A 24,057-nucleotide genomic window follows, 5' to 3' on the forward strand; every position below is an offset into this window, starting at 1 on the left:
GGCCCAAGACTGGAGTCATCTTCTACAGTCACTCTGATGCCTACTTTGTTTACTGTTAGATAAAGTTTGCAAATATATTTCAAAAAACATTCTTAATATTATTAATACTTAATTATTTGAACGTCTTTCAGGGCTTCGTTGAGACACGTATGACAGAAGTACTTTTCATACCAAAAAAAGAATTATGTAAAAATATTACATGATATTTCACCCTCAACCAACAGGATGTGCAAAACCAATGCAAAAATCTTCAGTGTTACATGTGAACAACAACATACCTTACATATACAGTTTTTCAAAGTAGATGACATGATAGTTTGCAGTATTCAGGAACTGTTAAACAAAAATATTTAATTTCACAAAACTTCTGTGGCAGCATAATAATATAATTGTCACAAACTTTCTTTTTTTTTCCTTTTTTTTTTTTTTTTTTATTTTTTGCTTTGGAAGCAAGTAAATCAAACAACACATGAAATACATCAAAATTCCATGAAAGCATTGCACTTTTATTTCAAGGGCTACCACTAAAGCCAATTCCCTTTTGAGCCTCCTCTGTTCTGACAGAGGAGCTGTTTCTTCAGGCCGACAGAAAGATCCCTTGTTTGAGGATACCTGCAGCTGAAGCCTTTCTTTTTCAGTCCCTGTGGAGTTTTTCTGCCTATGCATTGAAGAGCAAGTGGTAGCTGTTTGACAGCCAGATGTGTGACAATGACAGCCTCTAGTGGAGCTCGACTACACCCACAGCTGCCCTTCCCAAAACCTCTTCCAGAAGCACTGCATGATTTTACTTGGATGTGTATTTTTCTACAAATGCTGGTGATGAATCAATATGACCACAAGTTTCTTAATTTTTCATGGACTCTAACTAGGTATTATCTACATGCTTTGGTTCATCAAATTGTTTTATTTTCTTCCCTTTGTCATTTCTAGATGTACCAATTGTATTTTCCAGTTACTTTTTTTTCTGAAATGAAAGTGAGTATAAACTTGTACTGCTTTTCTCATTATTCTGATTGACAAGTGAAAAAAAATTATTTGGCATTTGTTCTCACTTGAGGTGGCACAGCATTACTTACTACCAGGTATCTTTAACACCTTTCCTTTTCTCTGCGGTCTTCAGCTGTCTTGTTTGAAAGTGGAATTTTTGCCTTTCTCTCCTTCATGAAGTTGTCAATGTCACATGACTTCATGCCAATAAGCAGGAATTCTACCTTGATTTAAAAGTTATTATCACCATTTTGATGAAATTTGGCAATTCTGCCTGAGATGTTCTGACAAAAATCAGTGTCTTCATGACTAGAAGGATCTAATACATGGTAAGATTAACCCTATTATCTGATTCAAAGTACCTATTAAAAAGTAAACACTGAAATATTATTGTAGGTGTGAGCAATGTTGCAAAACAAAAGCCAATTTAACAAACCATAATAAATCATAAAATAGAGAATAAGATTACTTGTGGGGTAAATATAATCTCATCAACCTGTATTTCTTCATACTGAGGCATCAAATTTAGAGGTGCATTATATACCTGATGTAACTACAGCACTAAGACTGTAAAAACCCAGTGACTTCACAATTCTTGTTGTTAAACTCTTCCAGATTCCTCAGTGAAGCACACAGAACTCTATAATATTGTCTCCATAGGAGCAGGGCAATTTGATTCTACAAATCACTGTTCCTTTTTGCTTGGACAGGAAGTTACAAAGGTGGTTTTCCAGAGCCAAAAAACTTCATTAGGGAAATGAGACTATTGCCTTGTACAAACCACACTACCAACTTCAATGGGTTCTCCAGTCACAATGGCTTTAAGCCTTTACATTGAATGGGATAAGCCTCCCTAACGCTAAAATACAAATCACCCAGTACTTACTTAGTAAGATGAACTCTCTTCATGCCTTTCCTCCCTATTCTTGAAAGGAGAACACCATAAATATGCAAGCTAACATATAGACATATAACAATAGGTTTTAAAATGAGAGAGGACAACCTGGTTCACATGGATTGTATGCATTCTGCAAAGGATAGATCATTCCTTGCTTTATCTTCTTTCAACTTAATCGCAAATAAACCTCAAGTAAGGAAAGAAAAGAAAAGCATCTATTTGAAAATGTGGCTACCGTGCCGTGACTTGTCTGTACTCTACCATTATTAAGTGTCTGTACTTTTGTAAATCAGAAAGCAAGCCATGGAAACAAACTATGATCAGGAGGGAAGGATGTCAGCAGAATAACAAGTCATTGAAAGATAGTATGCCTACGAAATGGCATGTACAGGAAATGCATTAGTCAATCTTCAGAGGTGCTGAAAACTTTTGAAAGGCCCTTCCTGATCACCTCCAAAGGGTGCAGGTATCAAAAGATTCCATTGTTCTGGATAGGCAGAAATCAACTGCATAAATTGATTTAATCTGAATCCTAGTATTTTTATGAAAAATGTTTGGATAACAACATTTACATTCACTCACCAGCTGTTGCTTGCAGAAGTATTCCAAACTTATAGTGCATCTGTAACATATGTCATGGATAATTATTTTTTTTTCATTTTCTGTGAAATATATCGACCACAAACCTCGCTCAGAATCATGCATTAAATAGCAGGACCACTGTGACTGCAACTTCCAAACCTCAATATAGTAAAAATAAGTCACTAGCACAGGAAGGATATCAGATTTATTTGGTGCTGCCCTAATCTCTGACTGCTGGTTAACTCCAAGGCTCATGTCTTAAATAGGCATTTTAGCTTAAGCTTTCGACTGTCAGAACATCGCATATGTGGCAGCACTGAAACAGGCCTACCAGCAGTGGACACTGTCCAGCCAACTACTGAAATAAGCAGAAAAAAGGCAAAAAGGGCAGGAGATGTCTGATTAGCAAAGCACTGTTCTTCTAAGACAAATACTTTGCAGTAGAGGCAGAAATACAGATTTAAAAAATGATATAAAAGAAGCCAAAACCCTTCCACTGGGATTGGTAAGAAAAGTCCCATTGGCTTCACAAATGCCACTTCAGCATGTACATTGATAGACATCAATAAAAAGTCCCCTTTTTCTAATAAAAATTATGGCCAATTAAATAATGTGGTGTAAAGCACATTACAACTATGGTTGAATTAATAAATGCACACACTTAGATTCACAGTTGTGAAAGAAAGAGTGGTAAGCTAGTATGGCCCTACCAGTTTGACCATTTGAGTGGCTAGCAACATAGGTAGAATCAATTTGCCTTTTTTATGGAGATTTTATCTAACGCATTTTCTTTCAGAAAAACCCTGTTTAATTAAGATGTAATGTATAATGATGGCAACCTACATAAAGATCCAAATTTAATATTAATACAGTTTAAATAAAATTAGGCACATGCTTACTTACAAGGGGCAACAAGTGAATGAGTGCAAGTTACTTGGTAAACACTTGCAGTGAAATGCAAAGACATCTCTTGCTATCAGGAGCCTCTGTGGTAGGTACCGAAAGCTTTCCTCTTTCTTGTTTCTTCAGCTACCACAGAGCAGTGAACACTTTCTACAAAACTAAGGAGTTCAAGGAGCAGGAATTCCTTTTCCTATTACAAGTTATTAGGAATTAGATATGTATATTACTAGTAGAGGTATGTTGAAGGAATTAGTAACTAGAAACTAGAAACCATCACTTCAATTCACAGATGACTCCTTCATTTTAACAAATGCACTGCAAATGGCAAAGAACAAAAAAGTTTTTTACAATTTATTGGATTTCAGTTTCTACCCAAACAGACCCTGAGACAACAAGAAAAATTCGTCACACATTTCATAAAGCATCACTTACCATCTGCAAACCAAAATCAAAATGAAGAATCCAAACAAGACCATGTAATACGTATCCCTATCAACGTTTTTCAGTGGAAAAAAATATCAATCATCATGTACTAACTGTATTTATTTGAAAATAAACAGGAAAAATATCCATGCTGATCAACCTTTCTCTAAAAAAATCTTAAGTAAAATTCGAAAAAAAATGTAATTTTTTAGGAGAGGAAGAGAAGTGACAGGACTGTTGTCTGTCCTATCAATGTTTGGAAGAGAGCACCAAGTAATCCCTCATTTAATACTTTGCCTTTACCACCCTTCCCCTGCTAGCCTTGCCCCACTGGACTTCACCTTTTGTTTTGTTTTGTTTTTTTAAGTGCTTCTCATCTCCATCATTTTTTATGTTGGGATCTTATTGCTGTATCCACTGGTGAAGGCTGGTCAGCTATGACTGGCCTTTTTCTATCCATAAGGATCTGTAATTTCTCATGTTCTTGGCTTGTTCATATACCACAGGTCAGGGCTGGCCACTTGCCAACATCATTTAGTTTTTTTAAAACATTTTTACTTGACAGCTGATTGAACTCATGGTCACAACAGATTATATCAATCCCTTCAATGCTTTATTCTACCTTGCATGTCTACTTTATTAACTTTTACTGTTTTATTTCATTTTTCATAGAATCAACCAAAAAGATCTATAAATACCTTGTTCTCTGATGCAGATTCACTACAGTAATTACAAAAAGACAGAATCACAGGTTTTCATTAGCATATCTGCTCCAAGTTTTTTCTGTTAATTCCATGAAATTATGAAGCATCAAAAGGCTTTCCACCCCACTGCATTTAAAATCCAGTAGAAACATTGATTTCACTGGACTCACTGGAAGTAGATCTGCAAAAGCAACTTCAATGCTATATTCATGTATTAAAGCTGTGAATGACTTTGCATTAAGACACTCACCTGTGATGAACTCAGGTTTCTTTAACTGGAACTGAGTACACATTTCTCTCTCTTAATAGTCCAGTAATGGAGTCACACCCAGATTAAGTCTATTCGTCACAGAAAGAAAGCCTTACACAAAATTTTGTACAGTCAGAAGGTAGTGAGACTGTGCACAGACAGGGTCTGCTCACACAGTCAGGGATGGTACAACCCAGATTGTACAACCCTCTTATTTACCCTACTGAGAAAGAATTCTTTCCACTGAAACCAATGGGGTCTGCAACATGAGTGAGAGAGCAAGAGCAGGACATAAAGGACTAACCGCCTAAGTGTAGTTTTCATTCTGAAATGTGTGCTTACCACTTTCACCACTTTCAAGATACTGTGATAGAGACCACTTTGTAATGTCTGTAAGATGGATTCTCCCTGCTCTCCTTCCCTTCTTCATTCCTTCCCCTGCACAGAACAGTATTTTACCTTGAATTAATTTAATCACTTCACTCACAAGGAAACAGACAGCTCATTAATGACTCAGTTGCATACTTTACAGCATATAAGAGGCAATTAGACCACCACAGAATTTTAAGAAAGCTTTGTTTGTTCTTCACATTAGTGATTTTTCTGCATTTTTTTTCTTCTAGATGAACTGTAATTATAAGCAAGATTTTTCTCAGCTGTTGCTGTTCAGCCTCTAAAATCCACACAACTGATTGTGTTTATACAGCCATATTTACAAAAGATGGTTCTATCAGAAGACCCATGCCATCCAATTCACAGAGAATGAAGTACTGCCCACTGTAGGAGACGATCAGGTTCAAGGCCATCCAAGGAACCTGTGGGTGCACAGGTCCATGGGACCTGATGAGATGCATCCACAGGTCCTGAGGGAACTGACAGAGGAAGTTGCTAAGCCACTATCCATCATATTTGAAAAGTCATGGCAGACTGGTGAAGTTCCCACTGACTTGAAAAGGGGAAGCATAACCCCATTTTTAAAAAGGGAAAAAAGAAAGACGCAGGGAACTACAGGCCAGTCAGTCTCACCTTGGTGCCCAGCAAGATCATGGAGCAAGTCCTCCTGAAAACTATGCTAGGGCACATGGAAAATAAGGAGGTGATTGGCGACAGCCAACATGGCTTCACTAAAGGGAAAATTGTGCCTGACAAATTTGGTGACCTTCTATAACAGGGTTACAGCACTGGAGAATGATTCCATTGGGAAGAGTGACTGATGTCATCTACCTGGATTTGTGCAAAGCATTTGACACTGTCCCACACAACATCCTTTTCTCTAAAATAGAAATGGATTTGACAACTGGACCACTCAGTGGATAAAGAATTCGCTGGATAGTCACATTCAAAGAATTGTGGTCAGTGTCTTGATGTCTGTGCGGAGACCAGTGACAAGCTGGTTGGTATTGGGACTGATATTATTTAACCTCTTTGTCAGGGACTTGGACAGTTGGATTGAGTGCACTATCAGCAAGTTTGCAGATGACACCAAGCTGTGTGGTATAGTTGATACTCTAGCAGGAATGGATGCCATCCAGATAGACCTTGACAGCTTTGAGAGGTGGGCCTGTGTGAAACATATGAAGTTCAACATGGCCAAGTGCAAGGTCCTATGCATTGGGTCAGGGCAATCCCAAACATGGATAACAGGCTGGGCAATGAGTGGATTGACAGTAACCCTGCAGAGGATGTTGGTGGATGAATAACTGAATACGAGCTGGCAATGTGCACTAGCATCCTAGAAAGCCACCTGTATTCTGGGCTGCATCAAAACATGTGTGCCAGCAGGTCGAGGGAGGGGATTGTGCTACTCTATTCCACTCTCATGAGACCCCACCTGGAGCACTGCATTCAGCTCTGGGGGCCCCAGCATAAGAAATTCGACCTGTTGGAGTGAGTCCAGAGGAGGGCCACAAAGATGATCGGGGGCTGGAGCACCTCCCCTATGAAGACTGGCTGGAAGAGTTGGGGTTGTTCAGCCTGGAGAAGAGAAGGCTCCAAGGAAACCTTACAGCGGCCTTGCAGTACCTAACAGGGGCCTACAGGAAAGATGGGGAGGGACTCTTGATCAGGCAGTATAGTGACAGGATGAGCGGTAATGGTTTTAAGCTGAAAGAGGATAGATTTAGATTAGATATTGGGAAGAAATTCTTTACTCTCACAGTAACTCTCACAGGTGGTGAGGTGCTGGTACAGGTTGCCCAGAGCAGCTGTGGATGCCCCATCCCTGGCAGTGTTTAAGGCCAGGTTGGATGGGGCTTTGAGCAACCTGGTCTAGTAGAAGGTGTCCTGGCCCATGGCAGTGGGGCTGGAATGACATGATCTTTGAGGTCCTTTCCAACGCAAACAGTTCTATGATGATTTTATAATCTTACAGTGGAAAGCCCAGGAATGGAGCCAATGATGCTTAGGAACCAGTTGTTTTAAAATCTCCTAAATCAAGAGGAATAGTTAGTTATCTATTAAGCTTCAGAGCTCCACAAGCTTATTTGACAGCCCTTTTCAGCTTTCAGTGAAAAAAAACTGATGATTTTGCTTGCCCCATTCTTCTTATACAACACAAGAAAGAATTTGGCATAAAGAGCTCCTGAAGCTTCTCTGTTGTGAAAAGAAACAAAGCAAAAAAAATAATGTCTCAATTTGGAGTTTGAAAAGGAAAGCTGTTCTCTGAATGGATGAAAAAATAGATGTGTAAAAAATTGGTTGGATGGTCAGGCTCAGAGGGTGCTGGTTAGTGGGTAATACTCAACCTGGAGGCAGGTAAAAGTTCCCAAGGATCTATCCTGGGACCTGTCCTTTTCAAGGTCTCTATCACTGATCTAGACAAGGCAAGGGGGTGCAATTTCACCAACTATGCAGATGACACTAAGTCATGAGGACCAGTCAATACACAAAAGAGCTGGACTGCCATTCAGAGGTGACTGAACAGGCAGGAAGGAGGAGCTAACATCAACCCCATGAACCTCAGCCAAGACAAATGCACAGCCCTGGAAAGGCAGAAGCCCAGCAGTGATCCTGGCTGGGGCCAGTGGGACCAGGGAGCACCTCTGAAGGGACAGCCTTGGGCCCTGGCAGGCAGTGAGCTGAGCAGGGGCTAGCAGCACACTGGGTAGCAACAGCCCATATAGGCTCAAAGAAGAGAGGTTTAGACTGGAGATATGGAAAAGATTTTCACCCACAAAGACAGCCATGCAGTGGAGCTGGGACACAAAGAGGTTATGCCATGTCCACCTTGGAGATTTCCAGACTGCCCATTAACTGGACAAAGCCCTGAGCAATCTCATCTGATCTGATGTCTGACCCTGCTTTGAGCAGGAGGTTGATCTAGAGACCTCCTGATGTCCCTTCTAAACTAAATTATTCTATGAGCCTATATTGCTTTCCTCATCATTAACAAACTCTGTATTAAACAAATACGAATCAAAGCTGCCATTTCCACCTAAAAGAGCTGAGGCATCTTATTCTAGCCCCTAAACAACTACGTGGAAGGCTAAGAAGGCCTCTACAGCCAATAAAATTTATATAAAATACAAAGCAAATAAAAGAGCAATGTATTGTGTTCAACTTCTTACCACTATTCTCATTTCAGTATCTAAGCATCACAGGTCAAGTACAAACATGTGACTCAAGGACATGCTTTGAATGTGTGTTTCAGTTCCCCCTACTTTTCTCTCAGCAGCTGCTGCATCTTTCCCAAAATTTGCCAGCCTTCCACCAATGGCTGAGGCAGAAAAGTATGTCTCTTTCAACATACATTTCCCATATAAATATTATTACATGTTACAACAGAGTAGTGATGCAAAGCAGCAACTTGAATGAAAGGCATCATAGGAAGGTGTACTTCCAAACGAATGTCTGTGGTACATTTATGTAGTTACATTGTGTAGCTAAACTTTTTCTCTGTTTTTCTGGATGCCTTAGTTTATTGTGCCATCTTCAAATTCTGCTTTTGTAGAATGAACACTTGTTTTGTTCATTTTAGCTGGTTTATAAAAATTCTTGATGAGTAACACAGAAAGTATATTGTTTACATGTCTGTGGAGGTTTTGAATAACTTGCACTTGAGGAATACACATACTGAAAGAACAAATCAGGCATAACTCTGTTACATTTTATCCAAGTAAATAAAACCTCGGAAATAAAATGATTGATTCCTCTAGAAAAAACAAATCTGCAACTTCACACATTTTCAATCTCTTCTGATCTCAAAGCAATATGAAGCAACATACTTCTTTTCTCTAAATACAAATATTTCTTTACAACTTCATTGCCTTCTTGCTTAGTAGTATTTTACATTCAGGTCTGATTTCTATTACTAAAACAAAATGAAATGAGGAAGAAAGGAAGAGACATAACAAAGGCACAGGACTAAACTCTCAGTTAACAAGAGTTGGTGTCACTTATATACGGTTAAGCTGAATTAGACCAGCTGTGATCCAGCTCAAAATAGACTATTTTCTAGAGAACAAGGAGATGTAGTCAAGATTATGAGTGTACACATAGTCGTCTTTTGCTCATCCCTCCAATATATTCCAAAAAAAGTCTCTCTGGAGCTCACTGATAAATTTTAAGAAAGTTGAGGAAAGAGCACAGGCTAGATTCTGTAGCACTGGTCAGGGCTAAAACCAAACATTTTATCATCATTTCTGGCAATTCTAAAGAGCAGCCTGACTGTAAAAGATGAGGATGAGAAACACATGCAGCTGCCAGATTTCATCTCATCTCTCCCCACATTCCTTATCCTGATAGACAGCACTAACTGGCATTCATGTTATTCCCATGCGTAACATTATCAGCTTCACTCACAAGAAATCCAACCAAGATGCAGCATGTATTCTTACTAAGAAAGTATGTACTTGCCCAATGAGTACCAAAGCTGCCACTTCGATTTCGCGTAGCCCCTGCTGGCATCCTGCACAGAGAAAGGCTTTGCCTGCATTCTGGCAGTGAGCTGGAAAGACTTCTTCCATTTGTGATCTTAATTGTAACAGCAGTAACATATCTAGCATGTACCACTTACCACTTTTTATCAGCCACACAAACAATCCCCGTGTTACAGGTATATCTGAGGAAAAGAGTCATGGAGGTAACTATGAATTGAATTGCTGCCAATTTTCTTCTGCAGGATGTGTACCCCATAAACTCTTCAATCTGATGAAGAAAAACTGGAGATACCATAACCTTCACAGGATATCTCTATCCCCTAATTACAGTATGTGTTGCTGCATTGCTTCTTGGGGTTGCTGCATAAAGTACTTGATCTGCTCTAGTCATTGTTATTACTTTTACCTTTTCCAGGTACTTCAAAGGCTTTGCTGCTGGAGGGTAACATCTTTTTCAGTTACGCATAATATACTGCTACTTTTTTTCCTGGTCTGGGGTAAAAGCATGCATTTTTCTATATTCCATCTGGGAGAGGACTGCTTCTGAAATACTTCAATTGGAAGATCCCGTGTTCTGTGTATTATCCCTACTTAGCCCACCAATTTGTCTTCTACTTCTTAGAGAGCAGAAAAAAAAAAAATTTTTAAAATATAAATACTGAGAGAACAATGAAGTATTGAGATTTGCATTTCTCATAGAACACCTGCCTGAGAAACATTTGCAGTATGCCTGTGCTTGGAAAAGCTCTATGCTAATGCTGGGGTAAACCTATCCTCTCTGTTAAAAAAAAATAAATAGTATTTTGTAGTGATAAAGACAGCATCCTTTCATATGCTTTTTACTTAACTTTTACACTCACTGGGATATACAAAAGCTAGTGGAGCTCTTAAAACCTGAGTGAAAAGTCTTTTTTTATTTTGCCCATGGAAATCTATGTTCATCTGGGATTCAACCTGCAAGGGGCTTTTGGAGAAGCCATATTTTCCAGAGTCCCAATACTATCATAAGAACAGGCTGAATCCACCTGCTGCAGCATTACCAAAGATCTCCACTCTTCTGATGCATCCTTTGTGGATATCCACTTCCACAGGTAAAAGGAGGTGAGGTAAGGACATGCAATATCATGGCTTTTGGTGCCAACCACAGTAAAGAAGGTGCCATTCCAGCAAGCAGAACTGAGCCTAGCGGCAGCTAGGATCTGTGTTGTTGGGGGAGGGAGAAGGGAGGATGTGCCAGGAAGAGAGGGCATTCTCACAATTAGTCTTGAGATTTCTGACAGTCCAGGGATTAGTCAGAGCCTGGACCATAGCAGAAATTTGATGCTGAACTGCCTGCTGAGAAACACTATTTGCTCCACAGCCTAAGGTGGGAGCAATTTAGACAAGCAGTTAGAAGAAAAAAAGAAGAAGAAAAAAAAAAAAAAAAGAAGAAAAAAAAAAGAATAAAATTAAAAACCCAAAGCACCTCTCAAAGTTGACAGCTATTTGTGGAAACTGACATTCCATACACTTGCTGAGCATATGAAGCAGAAACATTGCTGGATATTAAATTCTGGCCTCATTCTATTTCTGTTCCTGAGGTAACAGATAGTGAGTCAGCAGATGTTTTAGACACAATCACTTTAAAAACTACCTTTATCTCTTCTTTAAGCTTCTCCCATACAAGCTGCTACCAGTGGATGGATGATGAAATTTAGTTACTTAATTGCATTTACTGTGATACCGTAATGTCATTCATGGAGAGAAACCCTCTAAGACTGGATTTGAAGTTTTAGAAGACAGGCAGTCTTTATTACAGCGCTGGGAGCACGGGGGAATGTTTCCCCCAAGCGTGCTCTGCGAGTTACTCGAGGATACACGTTATACGCAGCAGAGTACCTGCACATTCCTAGTACATTACATACGCATTTCCACTCACACACAGGACTGGTTACGAGTTGCTCGCCTCTAATGCGAACCGGCGTGCACCCTCCGATAGCACTGCTGGAGTTTGTCACCACCTGCACGTGCTCCCCAGGCCGGGGTTTGCCCTCCCTCGGGGGGGCTCTTTGGGTCAGAGGTCACGATCTCCCACCAGCACAGCTGCCTTTGTCCCACTTTCAACTTATTTTCAGTGGGTTGCAGCCCCTTATCAGTTTGTCTCCTCTTGCAGTCAGAACTTTCTCCCTTGGAGGCTTCTTTCCACATAATTTGCGCAATTGTTCTTATCATGGTCTATTCTTTGTTTCCCAAGACTCCCTTGATTAGATGTCCTTTCCTTCATCAGTTTTGACAACTTGAGAGGGTGGATACTTGAGAAAGTGAGTCAGCTTGACCCAAACTTTATGCACAGCTTTGTGTAATGCTAACGACCTTCTAGAATACTTTGACATAAATGTATATACAGCAGTATCTATACAGTGGCATCAACTGCTTTAGAAACGTGTTCATCTCAGCTTCGAAGATCATGCAAGCTTTCCTATCTGCTCCTCCTGAGAGTTTTTATTTTACATAGAGATTAAGGCCTGTCTACTTGTGACCGCCTGGCGACGCTGCCTGTAAAGGGCAGGCTGCAGCATTCTAAGAATAGCACAGCTCCCCCGGTCAGTCGCCAGAGACTTCTCGCGTACAACTCCGCGGCAGCGCTGAGTCAATAACCCTTTCCTGAGGTAACACGGCTGTCCCGGTCCCCGAGAGGCGACAGGCGGGGCCCACAGCTACACCGCGGCCGCCCATCAGCCGCCGCCCGCTCGCTGCCCCGCGGCAAAGGGCGGGACGCCCCCGCCGGCCGCGCGGCCGTGGGCGCCGAGGGCGGGAGGGGCGGCAGCCAATCAGAGGTGCCGGTTCCACTTCCCGCGCGGGCGGAGGGCGGGGCGGGGCAGGGGTGCCGGCTCCTGAGGTGAGGGCGGCGGGACCGGGCGGTGCCGGTGTGGCGTGTGGTGTGGCATGTCGCGCCAGGTTGGTTTATGTCTTTTCTGCTCTCCGTTTCCGTCATACATCGCCACGTAGCCGCAGACGATGCTTCACCGATTTTGAAAACTGCGGATTTAAAAACATTTGCTGCCGGCAAAAATACGTCCTGTGCATATTTCACTTACTTGAAGAGGTGTGCCTTGGAGTGCTTGGAGAATGAAACAGGGTCATGGTTTTCTGTGGTTTTCCTTGTATCCTCACATACTACCATTTCTAAGTATTGCTTTTCCTATTTTAAATTGGAAACTTGAAACATACCTGATTGAGATGGTTTTGATGCTTACTGGTTAAGTGAAATCCCCTTAAGAAACTAGTAGTACCTTGAGTGGCAACTAAGCAGTTCACTACTATTAGTGGTATTAATGTGCAGCTGCCTTGCTGCACATAATAGTTACAATTACATTGTTCAGCATTTTAAGAATGTATGGTTATATTGCCATAAAGAAATCTTAATAAGTGATACACATCATAGAATCATTCAGGTTGGAAAAGACCTTTATGATCATAAAGTCTAACCATTAGGCCAGGACTGCCAATTCTATTCCCCATCCTCCTGCACATAGTGTTAAGGTACAAATCTAGCCCTGCTTACAAACACAACTGTCCTTGCACCACCCTCCCACACCAAGTCTGTTGGTCATAGACCTGATGGAGGATCCAGCAGGTTATCCAAAGGTTTTGCTTAACATCCCCAGCATTTTTGGTCCTCTGATTGGGTTCACCACTGTCCCTAACCATCCACCTTCCTCCTGTCAGAAGGTTCCCCTCTATTTAGTTCTCCATCTCATTTTATACTTTGTTCCCTGTTTCTTTTATTTTTCTGAACCTACCTTTTTACCCCTGCACTTCCTTTTCCCTGCCCAGACTCCTTTTAAGCAAGCAAACAGCCCTAATTCCTTTTTCCTCATTGGTCCTAGTTCTGTTAACATCCATACCCAAGTCTGGTATTTCCAGCATCATTACGTACACAATTTTGGCCTAGTATCATATTACTGATACCTGCTGGTATGTATATGAAGACAGTCTTCTGTCACAGGTTTTCCTTATGGCCTTACAATTCATGTTGGTTATATTTCATTTACATAGTACAGTTGTGGGATAGAATTCTCTTTTTCTAGCCTTGACTCTCCTAGCTAATTTTAATTAAAAAGAAGTATTCTCTTACTTTATGCATACTTGAGCAACAACATATCTTGTTTTGCACTCACACCATATCTCTGTCCTATAATTTTCATCTCGCTCCTGGTTCCCATCAGAAACATCAACTAATTTAGAGACCAGGTGTTCCAACAGGACCTCTTGTTCACAACTAGTCTATACAGTCACCTTTTCCCTGAAGGAAAAACTGAAGGAGAGGGAAAAAGTCCCTTCATAAATACATGAGGCAGTGAAAAGTTAATAGTTTAGACAGTGGAACTTACTAACTTTAAAAGCTAATTTAGAATCCATAAAAATTAATTGAAGGAGTTAGTTTCTCAAAAGTATTGCTTAGGGAAGGTAATTTGTATTGCTTATGTTCACTTAATGGTTTGAAAGGTTTTGTATGAAATAAACAGCAGAAGACACAGCTAAAAAAAGCAACGCAAAAGCCCAGTTCCTGTGGGTAAATACTGTGTCCATGGTCTGTAGTTAGTGTGTTACATCCCTCCAAAGGAAGAATGCTGAATGCTTTGGGTAGCTGCCTTCTATAGGAAATTCAATCCAAGGTCATGTGCTAGCAGAAATTAGGAAGTTACATCTGTTGAACCTTAATTTCAACCATCTGTTTCAGTATTTTTGCATGATATAGGAAGTTTTTAACTAATCCATATTCTGTATATCTTCTAGATGAAGCATTGAAAACATCACAAAACAAGATGTTTGCGGCTTTAAAATACCACTCAACAGACTATTTATATGAGGTATAGTTTTAATATTTTTCTTGATATTCTGCAACAAATATGGCAGTAACTGAAGAAAAGATTGAGTGCACACTTAGAAAAACGATATCCATAACTACTTTCTTAGGAGTTCTGTTTCGGTGAGGTTGTTGCATTGCACTTGCTGTGAGAATATACTGAAGTGATTTACAGGTTTTTTTTAATAAAAAATTAAAGTAAAATTTTGCCAAAACTGAAGAGCATCAATTTTTTTTTAATGTCTGCTGCACTTGTAGTTGTGTTTTATAGCCAGTTTCCTGTTTAGAGCTTTCTTTGGAGGGTGCACTGTGCCTTCTAATGCAAAAAATTTGATTAATGACTTTTTGGAGAACAAATCCCATTTTCTAGCTACTTTAGTATGTATGAGGATAGTGATACACAGTACTGTATTCCCTACTGATGGTAGGAAAGAGTTTTTATAATGTTTTAGATTAAATTCATGGAAAGCAGATGCTTTTTCACACCTTCAGTGAATATTTTGGCTTTATAGACGTTGATCAGTTAAGACATAGAAACCTTATGAAGTCCTGTTCTTGCTGTCTACATCTGTGTGATATTACCAACTGCTTATCATTGAAGCATACTCTCTTAATTAATTGAGTATTCACTTTTTTACATTTTCAAAGAAAGTCTATGAGCTAAATAAAAAACTACTCTGGCAGTTTGCCAAGAGGGGACATCTCTAGTGTCACCGCAACTTCTTGTTCAGCTCTTGTGCCTAACTTCTACCCTCCTTCTAGAAAGTACATGATAGTTACATTTCCTTTTCAGGTGTTTGATATATCAAGTGCACTTGTCTAATGCTTCCAGTTCTTAGGAAATGCCAGTATTCAACGGGCGTGTCAAACTTTGATTTCTGCACACATCTGGCTCAACTGGATGTGGAATCCTGCTCTTAATGTACTTGTTATGCATTTTTATCAACGCTGGATATGTTTTTTCCAGCTGCCCAGTATAAATACACCTTTGAAGAAGGGAGGCTTTTTAGTCATTTAGAGACATGAGTTAGATTCCTCATGCTGTGTTGTAGGTGTGGTTACAAAGTCATCTTAGAAGTTCAGTATTCTCTTATATGATAGTGACAAGCTGTATGTATGATATGCAAGCTGTATGGAACTATAAAAATGCACATAATGTCTTGCAGTTAAGAGAGAATTTTGCAAAGACCTTTTCATTTCTTTGAGAAACAGGGGTAAATATGCATTGGTTAAATACCATAGCCATTAATAATGGCCTTGAAAAACACTTCTATATATTTGAGATAGGAAAGAAAGGCTGTGTATTAGCAGGCTTTGTAAACTGAACTAATTCAGTTTAAACTGTACACTTAGAACAAATTCATTTAAAATGTTCTGTAAAATGCACAATTTTCCTGTTTTAAGGCCATTATCTGTGATGATAGCCCTAGGATGTATTTGTTCCACTTTACAAACATCAGTGATTGGAAACAATTTTAACTATCAAGCTAAAGTTAGCTTCAGTAAAACTACATACTGTTTTAAAAAATTTCTCTCTCATCTCTGATAGTATAGCTCGTATTTATTTGTTCAGTAGTTTCTACCTAGACTCCAGCAGGTCATTCCTACGTAACCTAAGAGTGCTTTGGGAGCTGTATGTCACAGTCCTTACAGCTTGTTCAAACGAAGAGAAAGGTTATCTCTACCAGGAACTTCACTAGCTGTGCTTTATATTATGATAAATGCAGTTGTTTTAGCACTAAGTTCAATACAGATTACTTAAACTGATGTACAGCCAGTAATACGTAGAAGACGTAGGTCCAGTTGCTTGTAGTTGTTTCTGCCTTCTTCTGGGGAAAAGTCATACTTTGATTTGGGCAAGAGGGAATGCATTAGATCAGTATGATGGGAACAAATTTTTTAGAAGAACCTTCTAAAGAAAAGATGCTATGATGACAGTAGTTTTTGCCTTTGATGTTAAACTTAACTGTCATTTACAGACCTGTAACTATCCCACAAAGAATTAAACTGAAATGGGTAAAGGATCTGTAACAGTGACATTTCACAGAATTGACATTGTTTGCTCACATTGCTTCCCCATGTCCTGTTCTTGCCCTGCCTTGTCTTGGTTCCCCTGTTCTTCCCTTGCCCCCCTTCCCCCCTCTTCCCCTTCCCCTTCCTTTCCTTTTCTCTCTACTGATACGTGAACGTTTGAAAAGTGCACCAACAGCATGGTAGTTCTGGTAGCAGTCCAAGTCAGTGAACTATTTCTAGTTTGTCACCTGAGATGCCTAATGGTACAAGCTATAACTGGCTTGACAGCATATGCTGAAATGAGTGGACATTTCTAGAACCTGAAGCAACAAAGCTGAAATCAAGTGATGTACTTACAACTAGAAAGAAGTTTTTAGTTTCATTCATGGTGTTTTCCTCCATTTCTGTAACTAGTTGCCTTTTCCAATATACCTTTTACACCCCAGAAGTTTTGAGGACATCTTTCTAAACTATAAACTTGTTAAATCCAACCCCCTATGTAATAATAATATTTCTCTGCTTCCTAAACTCACTGTTTATTCCGTGGTTCTGTGCTATTTATACAGTACTGTACATAGGGTTTTGTGACAAAAGAACTGTTATATAGTTTGTTGAAGGTGGTCTTCAGTGAAGAGTTACTGAAGTTGCTGTGTTGCCTATTTAATTCTAGAATTCAGTTGATTACTACCATGCTCCCTCTTTGTTTTTATTGAGATAAAAGGTTTATAAAGGGCTTTTGTTAGCTTGTAGTGGCACATGAAAGCTGAGAGGCTTTATAATATTATGAGCACTTAAATCAGCTTATATACACATCAGCTCAGGACATCAATGGAAGCATTAAGATAAGCACTTGTAATTGCACACACAAAGTTTAGGTAAGTGTAGTTAAGGGTATGTGAGATTTTGCATATGCAAAGTATAGATTAAACATTAACCATCAAGTCAGGTAAATGTTAATATCTTCTCTTAATTTGGACTCTGTCAGTTTTACCAAAAAATAAAAAATTAACTATAAAATACTATGTTCTAGTAGAAAACACCTGAAAATAGTAGGACTGTTTAAAGAGGTAGTGCACAAAAAGAAAAAGAATAGAACTGTCTCTCTCATAATTTTATCATATGCCTTTTTTTGTGCAGATTATAGCAAGGCAGAAGTTTTCCATCTGGAAGTTATCACTTTGCTTGCCTCCCAGTTTACATCAAGATGAAAAGTATCATCTCACTGGACTCTTTGCTGATGATAAGTATAGGAAGCCATGGACTAGAAGTAGGTTATACAGTCCTTAAGTTTTAGTTTACATTTACTGTGGATTAAAGGAAAAGCTTGTGTTTGTGTATAACATCATAATTTCATTTAAAAATACATTATTTCTAGAAGTAGCAGTATGTCAGTTCAGATAGCTCTTGAAGGTAGAATGTGTTAATTGTGTAAGTAGAAACAAATGGGTAATGGATATTTATTTGTGTATGGCATCATAAATGAGTGCAATATTTGATTAGTTTGTAGAGATTTCCGGAAAACTTTCTGTCCGGACATGTGGTCATGGAAGAAAAGCAATGATCAGAGATAAGTAAAATACTAAATCTGATTAGTTTTGAGAGAGGTTTGAAAGTTGATGCTGATTTCTTGAGCTGCAGAAAAAAACTGGGGCTTTCCAAGCATAGAGGTAAGTATATGTATATTTAAAAGTAAATTTGCATTTACTTTTGTTAATGAAAACTAAAACCATTGTTTCTTCTGCACATGTGCATAAAGTTTGGTTAGCCTCTGGAATAGTTTGATCAAATTTTAATATTTTCTGTGTAATTCTTTTTCTCTCTTTTTGTCTCAGTTACTTCAACACAGAACATGATCACTATTTCGGTATTGGATCAATGGAAGAAAAGTTTATCTGTGGAGGATTTCCTGGAAAAGTCAGTAACCTTAAGTTAGAAAAGTATATGATTCCTTTGATATCATTCAGGTACTTTGTGAATGGTAAGCTAATGACAATAACAGAATATGGAAAGGTTTTCTGATGGTAGGCAGTCTGCAGTGCCCTGGAGCTGTACACTATAGCAGATAGCTTAAAGATGCCTTTTTAAGTAAAAGTAGTATTATGTGTTTATGGAGTTCTTTGCTTCTTTATCTCTTTTTTGTAATGGTTGTGTAATCTATTTGTGACATTAGAGGTCTCTGAAATATGTGCATGAACATGAAAATAAGCCATGAGGACATTCTGTCCCCCACCCCCCAAGACAGTTCTCTCTTGTAACTGTAGATGAACCTATTCAAAGAAGAGTATTTACAAACTTTTGAAAAGGTGTAAAAGGCAGCTATAAATAGACAAACTTGCATTATAGCAATTAAAGAGAGAAGTATTTATTTTAAAATTACATGTATAAAGTCAAAATACATCAAATGAACTCTGAAATAGTTCATTTTAAAAATAGGTTTGCAACACAGCCTTTACAGCATACATTAAGATGTGAAAGAACATAATTGTTCTACAAAGCCAGTAAATTGTGTGTATTTCTTCTGTCAGTCATCAGAGTGAAACTAATAGGGGAATTACTTTTACACTTTTACAGGCCAGTGTAAAATCTATGTTATCTTCAAATCTCCATTAAAAAGTGGTTGTGAATAAAACTTGTGGTTGGAGAATAACCATGACAGAAAATGTCAGCACCAGGCTTGCCAGGACCTTACATTGGCACTCTGTGATTTCACTGTGATACAATCTTTAATTGCATTGCTACATACAATTTTTTTGGCTTAACTCTCTGCTCATGCATGGTATGGAAATATCATGCTTATAGAGTGGATCAAGGCTGTGCAGAGAATGATGTGGCTGTCTGTGAAATCTGGCCTCTTTTGTAGCAATAGAGAGGTGCTTTTCCTGTACAAGTGGTATTTCATGAAAAGGAAGTACAGAAGTACATAGTTACGTACAAACACATGGTTACTGCAGGAGAAGAAAGCTAGAATAAAAAGCACATAATGGGAGGTTTCTGGGGAAAAAAATATCTTTGTCCTTAATTTAAAAGGGCAGTTAACTCTCTTGGTGTTCTGTGTAGTTCTTCGATCATTAGTTAATGATCATAATAGACCCAGGATAGGTTGTGTTTTCCTAGTATTACATAATTCCTGGAGCTTGTTAAAGTAAGTTGAATGCTGCCTGCAGAAATTATTCTGGTTTTGGCTTTGTCAAAACTCCTGTGTGATTTTGGGCAAATCATTTGAACCCAAACCTCTGCAGTTACCCACTGAATGTCCTCCTCTTTATTTTCTGGCAGATCCAAAGAAGATGAGTGCTCATAACTGAAGCTGATTGGAAAATACTAGTGCTTTAACATGGCAAAATGCCAAATACTGTGAAAGGCTAGGAGTCTGATGCCTTGGATTGGCATCTAGCATGAGTATCTCAGTTTTGTTCTAGAGAATGTAGATTACAATATTGGCATTTTAATGGAAATCTTGTGAATATAATGAGTTAAGTTTCTGGTTTTCTCACAATGCTATTAGAAATATCCAAGATAGTGTATTTGTATTCAACTTGAGTTTTACTAAATGGCCTACAGCCATATGCTCAATAGTGAAGATCATAGCAATGAGCAATTTTCATCACTCAGTCAACCAGAAGATTGGAAACAAAAATTATTTATGATCACAGCTTTACTAAACACAGTACCCAGTAGGACATAATATCATACAAATTTTTAAGAAGGGTCTAAGTCTATTTGAAAGTTTTCTAACTTTTCAGTGACCTCCTTTGTAACTTTCAACATTATTTTGACAGGGATTTTTAATACAACTTCCCCTTCTCTTTTTTGAAAAACAAAAAGAAGCACGAAGTAACTGTAAAATGTTTTCAGGTTTGGTCCTTTGGAAGTCTTCATCTTCTGAAAACAATAATGACAGAAAGCCTTTTTTAAGGCTTTGTAGGAGAACTGAGTGGGTTTCCTTGTGATGCTTGCATTTCTGTCTTGGGAAATGCGCTCTTTAGGCTAACAACTGTTCTCTTCTTGTCATTTCATGTGTCTTTAGGATTCAGATAACTAACAGATGTTGAAGTGGCTAACTTTTAGCTGTATAGGCCCTCTGCATTTTGTCCTCAGGCATGTGGTACTAAATGAAGAAATGTCTGAGTACTTTTAAAAGTTTGGACTTGAAGCCCTATCTCTCCCCTAACAATTGAACTATAAAGAATGCATATTATGTGAAAGTTGGGTGATTTTAACTGCTGAATGTAAAAAATGGAAAAATTTAAAAAATTAAATATATTTCAAAATGTATCATTAATATATAATATATTAAATCTATATTATTTATATATTATATATTAAAAATTAAATAACAAATAAAAGAATGGTTTTGCACAAATGCAGAAATTTTATTGTGCTATAGAAACAGCAAAATCAAAGTAAAAAAAATATACTTACTTGTTTAGGTTGCCAAAACCAACCTTGAAATGTTACTTTGGAGACTTGCATTTGAATAGCTTAACTGGGCTTGGGCTAGATAAGCTCCAGAGATGCCTTCCAACCTCAACCGTTTTGTGATTTGTGATCCTCTGAAGTGGAAGCATTTGATTATATTTTCAGGTTTTAATTCAGTCCAGCATCTATCAATGTAACGAGTACACCACTGCATTTTAAAAGAAAATTAGATAGATTTTGAGATCTTATGATAGAAAGGTAATTATGACATTAACTTTATCTGAAATGATTCTGCCTTATAACAGGCTTGAACTATGGGTTTGGATTAATGCTGTATGCTGCACTGAAGAAAACTGAAGTTACAATCTGCATCTTCAGGAAAAAATAAGACTACTCTATGTAATATAATAATCTGTGCACCTTCAGAGAGTGATAAATGTTATGAGGCTGCTGCAAAACACATGGGAAGATATCACCCATGACATTGTCTAGACTAATAACAGTAACAGAAAAAGAAATTGCCAAATAAAAGTTGTTATAAAGATACAGTGTCATTTAGATATCTACAGTGAGCAATTCAAGAGTCAATTAGATGCCTTCTCAAGGGATACTAAATTGCAAGAATGAAGTTTATTAGACCAGGCAGCATTTACTTTTACCTGTTGTTTTTGCACTTAAGTTAATCATAATATCTAGATAAATCTGAGGAAATCAGTGCATGTATTAGACTTGAGTTACAGAGAATTTGAGATTATTTCATGTAATGTATTTTAGAATTAAGTGGGCTTAGTCTGTGTACCAGTGAAATATTAATTCACTGACTAGGGAATAAGGAGCAAGGAGTTAAACTTAGGAGGAGAAGATGTCTTTGTGCTTCACATTCTTTAAGTGCTTTGCGTTCTGTTTAAGGTAAGTAAAGAGAATTTAAATAACTCCAGTATTTTAGGATTTAGGATGCCCTGTGGGTAGGACTAAGGAGTATTAATACACTTAATTAATCACAAATCATTTTAAGAATTCCTGGTGAGGAATGTAATATACTGCCATGTATGTGCAAAGCAAGACACACACAGAAAAGACAGGAATGAGCAGTAAATAGGGTAGGTGGCTTATTTTGGATATTTAAAGCTTGACCTACAGTAAGTGTTTTTCAATAGGTTTACTGTTAGTAAGGAACAGGGAGTGAACAGCGTGATAAGTAAATTCATAGATAACACTAATTTCTTTCTAATAGTTAAAACAACAGATGACAGGAAATAAGCAAGATGTTATAATATTTTCAAAACTGATTAGGAAGAAGCATTAAAATGTTCTGCTGTCATTTAAACAAATGGTAGGCTTTTTCTCTGGAGTACAATATTCTCTGCTGGGTATGGCACACAGGAGGACTGTAGTCCTGGAGTTGTACAAAAAAAGTATTAACTGTCTAGTTAAAAAATTCTAGACTTAATTAAGGTTTGGCATAATAATTATCAAAGTATGTCCCAGATGTGCTGATATGTAATATGGTTATAATTCAGTTCAGTGTCTTTAGATTGCTTGTCATAAGATTCAATACATTCTATGCTAAGACTCTGCTCAGAAGATGCGTTTGTTCTGTTTTAACAGTAGGCACAAGTTTTTTGTGCTAAATAGGCACTTTTTGTAGATTTTTTTTTAATACTTTTCTGTGTGTATAAAACTTTAGGTAACTAGATTAGAAGAGGTGGTATTTTGACATAAGCTTGTCAACTTGGGGGTTTTGGGTTTGTGAGTTTTTTGTTAACAGTTCTTCATGTAAGCCAGTGTGGAGTGAGTGATCAAAGAGATCAGTGAAGTGGACTGATACATCAGGGAAAATTAGTTCAGAGTGCCAGGGAGCCTAATATCTCTTTGGAGAGGCTGAGAAACAGAAAGAGGACAAAAAACAGGTAGGAGGAAACCCCAGAGTGGGAGAAAAACACTGAGGAGACACAGACTGCCTAGGCAGTGGTGACGGGACACCTGGCAGGAAAGGAGATAAGCAAGTGAGTCTCTAATTCCTAGGAACTTCCAAATTACTTAATTGGATAAACCCCTTACTAGCTTTAGTGCATGCACTTAATCACTATACTTATTTTGATAATGGGACTCAACTCTCCATATTTCAAATGCAGTGCCTTCTGTGTTCAAAACAGTGTACAAGCATAGCTATATGACTTGGAATATATGTTTCCATATTTAAGAGTAGTCTGTCATTTAAAGTACTTACTGTTCTCCAGAACAGCCTTACCTGGGCTTGAATCTGGAAAAGGCTGGCCCATGTAGTCTCAAAATCTGCAACTCTCTTAGGTATGATCTATCTATAAAACTATAGGGAAACCCATTGATCTCAGTAAACTTTACCCACATGTAACTTGGCACAGTGTTCTAAGGTTTTGGGATTTTCAAAGGCTTATGTCATATTAAAGTTTGGACATTAATTATTACTCATACTGCGTAATTGTTGCTTGTGAACTATACTACTTGTAGTTTCAAAATTAACTTCTGAGCTATACTAAAAAATACTGTAAAATAGTTGATTTTTTTAAAGATATGTAGCCTCTTAAAATGCTTCATGTTTATGAAGGCCTATAGCGAAATTCAGAGGTGCACTCCTGTACTGATTCCATTTATGAGATTTACCTCCAGATGGCTAGCAAATAGCAAAATTATGTAATGCAAAGGATTATTTAAAAACTGAATAAATCAATAGGATGCACAGTTGAGAAATCAGTTGTCTCAAATTAGAATATAAAGTTCAGTAAGTGTAGCTGAGCAGAAAATTTGGGTTCTTCAGAAATGTCAGCACTCATCAGTCGGAGTCAGTCTATTGTTCCTGTCGATTTATATGGATAACGTAGCATTAAAACAATCATATTTTAATTAAAAATTACAAATATTTTGTCAAGATATATCATTAGCTCAGGACTATGATTTTTTTTTTCTGTAGTCAAATGATTTTGCTATTTGACAAGCAGGTTTTTTTCCTGATGAATAACAGTTATAATGAGATTAGTATGAAGAGTAACAGGAAAGAGAAGTGGGTTTGTTTCTTCATTTATCCTGTCTTTTCCCTATTGCAGTTACTTGCAATTTCATGATTTTTGAAACACAACTATACATTTAACTCAGCAGAAAATTTTTGTTGTAAA

The 24,057-nt window shown here is 38.1% G+C and overlaps 1 protein-coding gene across 1 annotated transcript in view; it reads left to right on the forward strand.

Annotated features, from left to right (window-relative positions):
- Nucleotides 1-14,432: 14,432 nt before the first annotated feature.
- Nucleotides 14,433-24,057, forward strand: part of SHOC1 (shortage in chiasmata 1) — a 55,343-nt gene continuing 45,718 nt past the window's right edge. The window contains exons 1-3 of the mRNA XM_040580377.1: nt 14,433-14,477; nt 17,624-17,753; nt 18,319-18,400. Of these exons, the coding sequence (XP_040436311.1) occupies nt 14,433-14,477; nt 17,624-17,753; nt 18,319-18,400 (257 nt within the window). The remainder of the gene's footprint in view (nt 14,478-17,623; nt 17,754-18,318; nt 18,401-24,057) is intronic.

This window comes from Falco naumanni, chromosome Z (assembly GCF_017639655.2).
Source record: "Falco naumanni isolate bFalNau1 chromosome Z, bFalNau1.pat, whole genome shotgun sequence".
Taxonomy (NCBI): domain Eukaryota; kingdom Metazoa; phylum Chordata; class Aves; order Falconiformes; family Falconidae; genus Falco; species Falco naumanni.